Genomic DNA, 13,301 nt, shown 5'->3' on the forward strand with positions numbered 1-13,301 from the left:
GAGATATGTGATGTATTTGTGTCGTACGATAGTCTAGTTTTCGATCTAGAGCATATCGCGATGATCTTAAACGGTTTGTCTGTTGAGTATTAACCGATTGTGACAATTTTTTCTATCAGTCGAGATGTGTTAACTCTTGAAGGCTTTATTTCGATTCTTATAGATGCTAAAACACAACAATTTTTTTACTTGTTTTGATAATCTCACCGTTTCTGATAATGTAGCATAGGTTAAGAGTTATGGTGCTGAAAAGTCTTCTCAAAAGACTCAATTTAAGATAGATAGTTCTAAATTCTATAATGGTGGTCGTAGACATGGACATGGAAAAATCCAGTGTCAGTTGTGCGGGAAAAATGGACATTTGGTCAGTCAGTGCTGGTATCGGTTTGACAAGTCATTCTCAGGTATTGATGGTTTTGGTGCAAGGAGTTCGATACAAGAAAAGTCATCTGCAACAAATGTATGTCATGGGTAACCAAGTGATTATGAGTTTTTTGGTCTACGAGCTGATTTAATGACTTTGGATGTTGCATCTTAGTTTGTTGACTCAGGCGCATCACACCATGTATCCCCTGATGTTGTTGAAGTGGCAGATGACTCAGATCATACAGAAGCTTGTAAGTTAACGGTTGGAAATGATAATGGTCTTTGTATTAATTTTGTTGGTAACGTTTCAATTTGTGCTTATTATAGACCTTTAATGTTAAGTAATTTGTCGCATGTGCCGTCTATGATTAAGAAGTTGATCTCAGTTTCAAAGCTTGCTAGGGATAACAAGGTTTACTTGGAGTTTCATGCAAATCACTGTATCGTTCGGGATGAGAAGTCATGAGTTGTTCTTCTTCGAGAAAGAGAGGTTGACAAATTGTATGCGTTTGAAGTTTCTTCTGCTGATGATGTGTGTTCTGCTGAAGCCAATGTGGCTCATACAGTAGATAATTCATATAGTTTGTAGAATGACGTTTGGGTCATCCATCTCATGAAGTTTTAGTTCAAGTTTGCAATAGTTGTAATATTTATTTGTCAAAACGTTTAAATAAAGATCAACTCCTTGTTTGTGTTCCATGTCAAATGGGTAAAAATCATAAACTACCATTTGTTACTTCTCAGTCACAGTACACGCAGCCGTTTCAATTGCTTTTCACTGATTTATGGGGACTTGCTCCTATTGTTTCCAATGGGTTTCGCAATTATGTATCCTTTGTAGATGCATACTCAAGGCATACTTGGTTATACTTATTAAAGAATAAAAGTTAAGCTGTTCATGCTTTTGAATTGTTTCAGCAGCTCGCTCGCACTCAATTTGGCCATGAGATCGAGGAAATTCAAAGTGATTAGAGAGACGAGTATAGCTCGTCATTTTCTGTTCTTCTGCGGTGTGGGATTTAGCATCGTGTGACGTGTGAAAGAAAACACTGTCACATCGTTGAAATGGCGTTGGTGTTACTGGCAATAGTATCATTATCGTTTTGATTTTGGTCTTATGATGTGGTTTCTGTTGTCCATATGATTAATCGTTTGCCTACTGAGTTGTCGCAGACTGTCTTCGTTTGAACGATTATATGGATGACAACCATCGTACAATCATCTTCGAGTATTTGGTTGTCATTGTTTTCCCCACTTGCGAGTGTTTCATCCTTATAAACTGACCTACAGGTCGCAACCTTGTGTCTTTATGGTTACATCATGCAACATAAGGGTTATCAATGTTTAGCCCTAGATGGGAAGGCCTATGTGTCGAGACATGTGATATTTGATGAACACATTTTTCCGTTCGCTGAGCTGAGGGAAAATACTAGTTCGCCTCAAGAGATTCGACAACGTAATAGTGCTTTAGAGTGTACTATGCTTGGGGCGGATCGTGTCTATAGTGCAGTGCATGGTATGAATCAAGGTGTGGAGTCAGCTGCTCCGATTTTGACTACAGTTCAGCATGGTACCGCTGATGATACAATGATTGAAACAGTAGGTGATACTACATTTCAAAATGTGGAAGATGCCTCTAATAATATTGTTGATCAGGTTCCTAATTGTGATGTTCATGATAGTTATAATCGTCCTTTGGAGGAAGTTATAGCTCATCCAGTGACCGGTTCTTCTATGGTAACCCTATGGTTACTCGTAGCAAATGAGGAATTTTTAAACCCAAGATTTTTCTTGCTCAAAAACATGATGATGATAATGAACCAAGTTCGATTACTCAAGCACTTAAGCATCCTCTTTGGAAAGAAGCAGTAGTTGCATAATATATTGCGCTTGTAAAGAATGAGACATGGGTTCTTGAGCCATTGCCAGAAGAACGTTCTACCATAGGATGTAAGTAGTTATTTAAAGTAAAACACCATGCAGACGGCTTGATTGCTAGGTACAAGGCTCGTCTTGTGGCACTAGGATGTTCTCAAGTCCCTAGAACTGATTTTAAGGACACACTTTGATGCAGGGATCCGAGACAGATGATGTTGAGTTGTCAGATTGCACTTTGATGGCGTTGAGATATCATGAGTTGGCAGATCAGTGCAAAGGTGGGAGTTGATTGTGATATGTTCCTCATTGGGGCCGTTTTGAGTGCATTTCAGTCTTTTGGCCATAACTTTGGCTACGGGTGTCGGAATCGCGCATAAGACCCCAATTTGGAAAGCCCCTTTCGACGCGCACGCTGTCCACATAGAGCATGGCTCCATCTGACATTTTTTTCGACCTCAAATTCTGTCGTTTTCCCTTCCGAATCACTATTTTTATTTATTTTTTTACTATTTATAGTAATATTTCGCTTGTCAGCTAGAAAGTCAATTTAAATCCGATTTGGGCCGAATTTTTTGCAGATTGTTTATTTTATTTCGAATTTCAATTTAGAGTGATTTTCGGGATTTTGCTATTATTAGTAAAATTCGGATAAACATGATTTTTTGCTATAACAGTCCGGCTTGTGGACTGATTTTGCATTGTTTGATTTTATAATATTTCGTTAAACCCTAGAGACTTGTTTTCTCTGGTTTTGGGTGAATTTTCTCTTGTGAATCATCTGTTAGAACCAGCCTACAGAATAATCGCTATCCTGTCCGGCGTCACACTTAATCTTGTGGTAAAATTGGGTACAATTAACGTTGTTTTGTTGTTGGTTGTTGCTCAAGGATAGTGTTTACGTCAGGTTGACGTAAATAATGTTTTTCTTCATGGAGAGCTGAGCGAGGAGGTGTTTATGTCTCAACCGCTAGGTTTTGAACAAATATCTGCCGATGGTTCTCGGCTAGTTTACAGGTTAAGGAAGACATTGTACAGATTGTGCCAAGCTCATCAGATGTAGTTTTATAATATTTGACAAATTTTTTTTACTTTTTGTTTCGTGGAACTTCGGCTGATGCTTCATTGTTTGTGAGGCTAACTGATAAATCATGCACTTTTGTTTTAATCTATGTTGACGATATTATAGTAACTCGAGAGTCAAGGACTGCCATTGGAGAAGTTATTTAGTTGCTTGGTAAACAATTTCCCTTGAAGGATTTAGGTGAGCTTAGTTACTTTATGGGCTTAGAGGTTAAACCGAGTTCTGAGCAATTGGTGTTACGACAGAGAAAGTTTGTTCGAGAACTTCTTGAACGTATGTGCATGGCAGGAGCAAAGCTAGCTCCCACACCTATGGTGGTTTCACCTAAGTTGACACGAGATACTGTGAAACCTGTCTGATGCGTTGTTATATCGTAGCACTGTTGGGGCACTATTTTATCTTTGTCACACAAGGTCGTATATTGCCTTTAGTGTAAATAGAGTAGCTCAGTATCTGCATCGTCCTTGTGAAGGGCATTGATTGGCCGTTAAACGAATTTTACGGTATCTTAGTGGTACCATTGACCATATGTTAGTCACCCATTAGTGTTTCGTTCATCCACCTCCTCGGATGTTCAGTCGGTGACCGCATTTTCCGATGCCGATTGGGCGAGTAATGTTGATGATAGACTGTCTGTATCAGGTGGATGTGTATTTTTGGGGTGTAATCTGGTTTCTTGGAGTGCTAGAAGATAGAAGACGGTCGCAAGGTCGACAACCAAGGCAGAATATTGAAGTATAGCAGCCACAATATCTGAGGTGGTGTGGATTAAGTCGTTGTTGGCTGGCATGGGTGAGTCACTTGTCTGGAACGATAACACGAGTGTTATCTCCATGAGCGTAAATCCCTTATTTCACGCTCGTTCAAAACACATAGAGTTTGACTTTCATTTTGTTCAAGAAAAGGTCACTAATGGCTTTATTCAGGTGAATTACGTACCAACAGAATATCAAGTTACAGGCGGCTTGACTAAACCTTTGTTGAAGACGTCGCAAGGATTATTTCGACAGAAGGTACAGGTTGCTAATGTAGGAGAGAGATGATCAAAGAGGAGCTGAGAGAATGTTGAAGTGTAAATAACATGAGTTGCTGAGATCGTGTATAGTGTGTGATTTGATGAGCTGTGCATGTGTTAACCAACTTTGTTAGAGTTGTTATTTTGACGTGTATACAATTTCAAGTTTGTTACAATAGCTACGTGTGCTATAAATAGCAATACTTATTCTATTCATTCTGTATCTTTTCTTGATAATTATACAAAGTTCTTCATTCTCCATTTTTCTCATATTTGTTAGATAGTTAACACGTTTACTGACGTAGAACAGTAAATATATAAAATTAAAGTTACATCATTTTCATGTAGATAATACGTGGATTAAGTTTTGGTCACTTTCCTTTTATATTTGTACACTTTTAATTACTTACGTTATCGTTTCATTAAGTTTTGGTCACTTACATTATTGTTTTATTACATTTTTGTCATTTGGAAATGAGATACTCGGATGCTTGTGATGCGACAAGTTGCACAAGCTACAAGAGTTAACGGTGATTTATAGGGATCTAGAATTAAAAAATTGCTTGTTCTTGAGCAAAAACAAAGATTCAACGTTGAAGATCATGGATTTTGGATTGAGTTCAATGGATGAATTCACGGATCCAATTATCATGTTGTTTGGATCTATTGATTATGTTTCACCGAAGGCGATTTCTCAAGAGAAAATCACCACGATTAGTGATGTCCGATTATCAAGTTATTTGGATCTATTGATTTATCTTCTTGTTCATTGTTGGATTTGACATTTGGAATCTCAATCTTTGCAAATTGAATTTTAGTTTGTATAACTGAGATTACTCAACTTCGTTTTAACTCTAGATGCATACCTTCTCATTTTTCTCTGAACTTGTGGTGTTATTATTTGTTATCGAAAGTTGAAAAATTTTCATTATTCTTGAAATGTAGCACGAGTCCTTGAAAGAAGGCCAATATAGTACTAGAACATTGATGTCTTAAAAAGAAGCAGGGAGAAAATGAAGAATAATGGGGTTGAAATGAAAACCTATTAAAAATGGATAAATTAAAATATTGTCCATAAACTAATTTGAATTTACAAAAAGACTCATAATCAATATTTTGTCTAAAGTATAGGGGTTAAAATAAAAAGTAAATGATTTTACTAACGTGTCACATCATCAAATTAACGTCATTCAACGTCTAAGTGACCAAAACTTAATAAAACGATAACATAAGTTACCAAAAGTGTACAAATATGTAGAAAGTGACAAAAACTTAATCCACATATTATCTACGTAGAAATGATGTAATTTTAATTTTATAAACTTATCGTGCCACATTAACAAACCGTTAAAGATTTAACGACAGTTGACATTTAATGACCACATCTTATGGTTTTTTAATTCAATGAGGAAAATTTTATAAAACTCAAACAAAAACAACAATTTCTGTACTTTATCCAATTTATAAGTTATGTTTTTATTAAATTTTTATAAATTCAACCTAAAAAAATATATGTATCAGTTCGTAACTAAACCCTAAACACATGTATGAACATCTGCTATGAAGTACTCTCTGTTTCATTTTCATCACTTCTAGTTTCCAGCCCAACTATGTATCAAAGGAATCTCAAAACCCCCACCGTAAGTCTTACAAGAACTAACGTGATAAGCTTAAAACCCTATTTTCTTTTTCAAGTAATTGTTAGGAAAAGGGAAAGTTAGTTTGACGGAAGAGGAAAATGATGAAAAATTGTCACTCAACAGTTCCAAGAAGCCAAAGTCAAATTTTATTTGTAGTAATGAATTGATAAACACATGATAAACATCGGTTCACTAATCATCTTCATGCGTGTATTAATTATTTTAGTTTAAAAGTTGCTTTCCTCTTCTCTCTCCTCTCTTATGAATATATTATTGATGAGTGTTCTGAATCGGTTATATTTGTTCGTTATTTATTCGATCTTATGGATTTATTGATGCTGATTTAGTTGTGTTATGTTTATTTTCGTGCATGGTCTCACTTTTCAGAATTAGTAGTAAAACGGGCGCATTCTGTATTTTTTTTATTTGGTCACGGCTAGAGACATGGGCACGACTCTAGGCATGACACGGTCTGACGTGACAGTTTATAGAAGGTTCAGTCAACGACAGTTTTCTAGAATATCTAGTCAGTGCGCCTTCTGGAAGATGGACAGGCATGGCTGCATTAGGAGACTTATTTTAAAGTTTGAATTTAAAAAACATTTATCTTTAAGATTATTTTAATTTTAATTTCTTTGTTTATATGTAGGTTTTTAGAGGTTATGGGGTAAGCCTAAATACACAACTTAAATTAATTCTTCTTCTCTTTTCTAGTTTTATAAAAATTATCTCCTTTATTTATTTTTCAAGTTTTCGGGTTTTCCTTTATTTTTATGATTTGGTCAAGATGTTGTTGCGATTAAATGTGTGGGAGGAATGATCGGCTTATTAAAAGCACATTCGACTTCCTAGGAACACACTTGGCGAGATAGCCTTGCCGAGAGGGAATTGAGATTAGAATTAATAGTTATTGAAACAACAATCCGAGTCGATCTTCACAAACTTAAACGGTAATTGATCTACGACAATTGATATTGATCAAATCAATTTCCGAAGCCGGAGTCAAAGATTGTCTTGGGTATTCGGTATACAAAATAGAGTCACGAGGATTGTCCTTGTAGACAAAATAACCGACGTGAATCCCAAAGAAAAAATCTAATTCGATGATTTGAAAGAAATTAAGTCAAGGCGAGGCTTGAGATTGTTTTTGTCGTATTCATTTTTAACTTAACAATCTTTTCACTTTAAAAATGTTTTTTTTATTTAATCATTTTTTTACAAACCCCCACTTACTATATAACCCATAGTTTAAACAATTCAGACGAAAATTTAAAATTTTTTAAGTCTCTGTGGATCGATCCTCACTTCTCTTTAATTACTACGTATTATTGATTGAAAAAAACAATTTTTTTTTTGATAATTATGATTTTATTACCGAACTCAAGGTTTAATTACAACCAATCCACCAATCCACAATAAAAAAATCAAATAAATAAATTTATTTTGACATCAAAACCACAATTGTCAATTAAGAACATATTCTCATCATCTAATCTTTACCGTTCCTTTCTGAACTTTTGGATGGTCTACATATGCAACGTGTGTATGTATGTAGAAATGATTAATCTAATCTGTATTAATTAAAGTCTTCATCAAACTAATTACTTTGTCAGCGAATGTCTATAAACAATGTTCCTTTTTCATTTTTCCTTTGTGACCGACGTAATCCTACGGTAATCACATTAAACTACAAACGAAAACAGAGATCTCAGATACAAATTCCCTTTATTTAAATCAATTAAAAGAAGGGTTTACTTTATGAGCAAATTGCTCGTCCTTCCATTTCTTCCATGTTTTCTCTTTCTTGGTCATTAAGCAACCAAGGCAACCTCCATTGAGTTTCTTCCTCACCGAAAGCTATAGAAAATTACTCCACTAAATGAATCAAAATCAGCATGGATAGTACTAATAAAAAACCTTGTCAGTTTTTGTTATGTACAAAATATTTAAGTAATGAAAGAAATGTATAGACATAAAGTCTAGCAAGGTCTTAATAATTACTGCACACATACATACACGCATATATTTGACACTTATATACCCTTGAAGAGAAGTAGCAATGTTCAATGGCCCTGAACAAGTTATCTAGCAGGCTGCAGATGGGGTGGGTGAAGGGACTGAAGAGGTGAGATTTCGGCCCAATTGTAAAAGTGTTGGATGCCGAAGCCGAAGGGCCTTCACCTCCATTGTCAACCTTTTCACAACATGGGAACATGCTGAGGGTGGCTGCTGGAAGTTGCATGTAATATGATGCCGTTAGTTTCAATGATTTGAGCTCTTGCAGTTCCTTGTGAAGCCTCTTGTTTTCTTCTGTTAGTGTTTCGCAACGTTTCTTCAGTAACTCACAATCTACTTCAATCCGTTTCAGCTTTGTCCTATATAAATAATGCAAAAAAAAAATGGCTTTAGAAAATAAGGGAGAGAAAAAAAACCTTATTTCATGACAAACAGTATACCTGGCTCTCCTATTCTGGAACCATACTTCCACTTGCCGGGGCCTTAGATTCAGCAGTTCTGCTAAAGCTTGCTTTTGTTTCTGCCAACATGAGGAGGAATCGGTATCAAACAATAGAAATCATATAGGAGTATATATACGTTTATAAAAAACAAGCAGTAGTTTACAGGGTCTACAGTGCTGTGTCCTTTGAAGCTATCTTCTAAAATGGCATATTGTTCTCTGCTAAGCCTAAGTTTCTTCCTGGGACCGCCTTCTTCGTCTTCATCACTGGCCCTCGAAGAAACTCTCTCCAACTCCACCTCTTCACCGCCAAAATCTCTCTCCCTCTTAACACTCGAGTTAGAAAACGAAGAAACTGTGCTGAGACTGAGAGAAGAGGCTTGACGTTGTTGCAAATCAACCGACTCACCACGTGCTTTACTGGAATCAAACTTCACAAAAGATCCATGCATGTCATGTGATGGACCTAACGAAAGAAATGGGGAAAACTCATCATGTTTGACGAAAGATTTCTTCTTCTTTTGTTGTTGATGATTCGACCGCGAAAAAACTTCTTGCTTAACAAGGCAGCCTATACCTAGACCAAGGCAAAGACCGGTGCTATGAATATCATCGACTCCCATTGCGTCTAAAAAAAAACTAAAACGTAGCAGAGAATCTTGATGTCGAGGAGGCTAAAAAAGGGGGTTTTACATGGGGAGAAATGAGAGCAGGTGGTGTAGGGTCAATTAAGGGACTTATTGAGGAGTTGGGACAAATTATTGATCAAAGGAAAAGAGTAACGAATCAGGCTGTGAAATGATGAACAAGTCTCCCTCATTTCTCTTTTGTCCTCATAGGTTGACCATTCAGAGCCAGGAAATACAGTGTATGAAGTGCATACAATGGATTGTATACGTGGAATCACATGTAAAGTGAGATGTACACGACAGCACATAAAGGAGAATATAATTCGACTTTCCCCCCCTTCTTTTTAGATTTTTCTTCTGATTTTACCCTTTAAACCCACACTTTCGAATATAAAAGCAAATTTTTTTTTTTTGAAAAAACAAACTTTCAGTGATACATGATGACTCGAAGATGGTATTTTCATTTCTAATTTTTTATAGATTTATAGTGAGCGTTAACAGTAAAGGGAGTGTCAGGATCAGATAGCTAAACAATTGTTGTGAAATTACAAAGAATGGTGTTGATTTTTTTTTCCTCTTAGCAAAGAGTTAAAAAAAGACTTATATTAAGAGCATCGTTAAAATACTCCTCAACTTAAACAGAAGAAAAAAGTATTCTTAACTGGAAAAAAAAAAGAATGGTGTTGGTTTTTAGTGAGATAAAAGAGAGCAGACAACAATACATGGTAGAAGTAGACAGAGACTCATCATCATCGGTTGTGTGTAAACCTAGTCGCAGGCCACCCGAATGCCCCCCACTATTCCATGTCTTTATTCTCTAACAATATAATATTGTCTCGCCCCCAAAACCCATTGCAACCTTAATATCCTTATAACCATGACATCAATCTCCAGAAAAATTTATAAAGTCTAGGGATTAAAACTTCCATTATCATGAAAAGAATCAAATTACTTGTTTTCCCTCTATTAACCCCCACCCCAAAAAAAGAAAAGAAACGAAAAGAAAAGAAAAGAAAACACAGTAGTGAATGCGATCAAGGGGTCAAATAATTATGCACCATTAGGTCCATCACTGGTTGCACAGGAATATATAATTCTGCACTATTGGGAGGGGAGAGAATGTGCTCCATTTTTAAGGGTTTTTTTAGAACCCATTTATAAGGGTTAAAATGGTAGATATGGGGCCTCACTGTATCAAATCATTGTACATTTGGTATTAATGGATGGATCAAAATATAAAAGATTTAATGTTATAAATTTCAAAGATGATATATAAAGGTAGTTCTCAAATTTAATTCCTTAAACACGAATTTAAAAAGTTGATGTTGAATTTTGAACTAATTCATGTAATTTAGTATGGTTTACAAATAAATTAATAATATATTATTTTAGATAGTTAAAGGACTATAATGGAATATATTACATCAAATTCGAATATCATTTCATCATCTTGAATCTTTTCACCAAGTGGTTTAGGTACAAAAAAGTGGCTAGCCACTAAGCTATATAGGGTTCCCCCCCCCCCCCAAACATGAATTTTGCCATCTGGAATTTGTATCACGCACAGTAAGAGTTAATGAAATTGTCATAAAAATATTTTTATAACAACTTAATTATAATTTATGAAATTTGGCAGATGCAACTATTTAACATGCGATCTTAAATGTGATACAACAAAAAATTAGACCACAACAAAGTTTACTAATAATTATTTTAAAAATAAATATTGACTTTAAATACGATTCAACAAAATATCAATAATTAATAGTGATATATTAATAATATAAAATTTTAATTTTACCAATATTTTTAAAACCGGACCGGACATTAAATCGGTGAATGTACTGGTTCACTGTTTCAATCGGGTTCAACCGCTGTTGAACCGGATTTTATATAAAATAATTTTTTTTAAAATTTTACGTAATATTCAAAGCAATATTAATATATATGTAACACTTTTTTTAAGTTTACAATATTAAAAGGTATAAAAATATCACAAGTCATAACATATATAAATTAAAAACCATAAAATCAAGTGAAACAAAATGATTCAAATCAAATACAACATAATATTTAAGGTAAAACATATTAAATAATAAATATAATTATATAACTATAATCAAAAAAATAAAATTGGTGCTTAAAAAATCATAACATATGATGTCATTTGGTTTTTTTTTTTAAAACAATCTCACATGGCTAAGAAACATAGAAGAGCATCCCAAAAGTTTAAAGATTAAAAATATGAGAACAAAACAATCCCACATGGCTAAGAAACATAGAAGAGCATCCCAACTTACTTCTAAATAATAGAGATAATTTGACATTCAAATCATGGAGCCTTTTGGTGAGCATAGAGCGAACTATTCTTTCGCTTCAATTGAGCTCAAATTTTAGGCTTCAATCGAAACATAGAAGAGCATCCCAAAAGTTTAAAGATTAAAAATATGAGAACAAAACAATCCCACATGGCTAAGAAACATAGAAGAGCATCCCAACTTACTTCTATAAATAATAGAGATAATTTGACATTCAAAATCATGGAGCCTTTTGGTGAGCATAGAGCGAACTATTCTTTCGCTTCAATTGAGCTCAAATTTTAGGCTTCAATCGAACTTCTAAATTTTTTTTGAGTTCGAGCCTTTTCGAGTTCAAGTTTTAATATTATATTTCGAGTTCGAGTTGAACTTGATAATTTTTAGCTCGTGAGTTTTTGAGTCGAGTTGAGCTTACTTTTAAAGTTTTCAAGTTCGAGTCGAGCTCAGCAATACTCGAATTTGACTTGGCTCGTTGAACAAACGGCGTCATTTGGTTTAATTTTTTTTAAAGAAAAAAGGTAAACCGGCGGTTCAAACCGGTTTTGCCGGTTTTTAGCTGAGTCACCCTGATTTTACCAGTTTTCAGCCGGTTCATTGCCAGACCGATTTTGTGAGGTAATCGGACCGGATAAGCCACCGATTCACTGTTCAACCGATTAAACCGACCTGTCCGATTTTGATAATCATGAATTTTACAAATGATTTTTAAATATTATCAAGTATCTTTTAGGTTATATATAATAAAAGAAAAAGTAAAAAAAAACACGTTCTAATATTTTACCACTGATTATAGAATAAAAAATACATTATCAATATATCAAATAATTATTTATATATAAATATAATAAAATGTGATACTTGTCACTATTTTAAGAATATTTATAGCATAGATCAACTTACTTAAGTGGTTAAAGGAATCGTTGTTGTTTCTAATGATTATGAGTTAGAGCACTAGCGATTGCAGCATGATGATTAATCATTTATTGTTAAATTGTTGAAAATATTTAGAACATACTACTTCTTAAGTGGCAAAAGTGCCTAAATAATGCTACAGGGAGTGTTTAATTCACAAACTAACGTGCTTATAATATTATTTTCACATCTAAAGTATTTTCTACAGTAATAACCTACAGACCCCAGGATATCTCGGCGTCTTTGGGCTAAAATTTTCATACATGGATTACTCGGTGTCTTTAGTTAATTTTTTTCTGCTTACTGTGCATTTTTGGAGATAATATTCTCGATCTAAGACCCTTTACAGAAAGGCGCGGCCCATGCACCGCGCTCATGCACCGTGCCTTACGCTGATGTGGTGCCACATGGGTCGCGTCTTACTGTCGTTTGACACACGCACCAGATAGGCGCAGTGCATAGGTCGCGCCTTGAATAATTATATATGTATTTCTTAGCTTTTAAACTCTTCTCTCGGCTATAAATACGCTCTCAACCCGTAAACATTCACAGCAATCCTATCAACTAGAAGAATGTCGTCGCTTCAGTACATATATCCAAAATCATTGTTTCCGTTAACTTATACAAATTTACATCCAAACGAAGCATATCGCTTTTCATTTTATAACTGCGAAAAATAACATATTTAAATAAAATAATAAAAAAAATTAAATAATTCAATAATTAAATAAAATACTAACAAAATATTAAATATAATAAAATATACCTTATAAATAAAATTTGAACGAGATTTGGTTTTTGAGAGGATTTGGTGTGGTGAAAATAGTTGAGAGTGGGGTATTTATAGGATGAGATGGATGGATGGTGTGAATAGTCAATTGGGTCGGTGGGATGGAAGGTGCATGGGCCGCGCCTTTGGGCTAAAATTTTCATACATGGATTACTCGGCGTCTTTAGTTAATTTTTTTCTACTTACTCTGTATTTTTGGAGATTTTACCAAAAA

General features: G+C 34.7%; 1 protein-coding gene across 1 annotated transcript; it reads right to left on the bottom strand.

Moving 5' to 3' along the window:
* Positions 1-7,829: 7,829 nt before the first annotated feature.
* LOC120194140 (homeobox-leucine zipper protein HAT22-like) lies at positions 7,830-9,104 on the bottom strand. The gene is made up of 3 exons (XM_039196530.1): positions 8,603-9,104; positions 8,437-8,516; positions 7,830-8,355 (listed from the first exon to the last, which is right to left on the bottom strand). Exons 1-3 carry the CDS (start codon positions 9,059-9,061, stop codon positions 7,971-7,973), a joined length of 924 nt encoding a protein of 307 aa, XP_039052461.1. The 5' UTR covers positions 9,062-9,104; the 3' UTR covers positions 7,830-7,970.
* Positions 9,105-13,301: the final 4,197 nt, after the last annotated feature.

This window comes from Hibiscus syriacus, unplaced genomic scaffold, assembly GCF_006381635.1.
Source record: "Hibiscus syriacus cultivar Baekdansim isolate YM2019G1 unplaced genomic scaffold, ASM638163v2 tig00116997_pilon, whole genome shotgun sequence".
NCBI lineage: Eukaryota > Viridiplantae > Streptophyta > Magnoliopsida > Malvales > Malvaceae > Hibiscus > Hibiscus syriacus.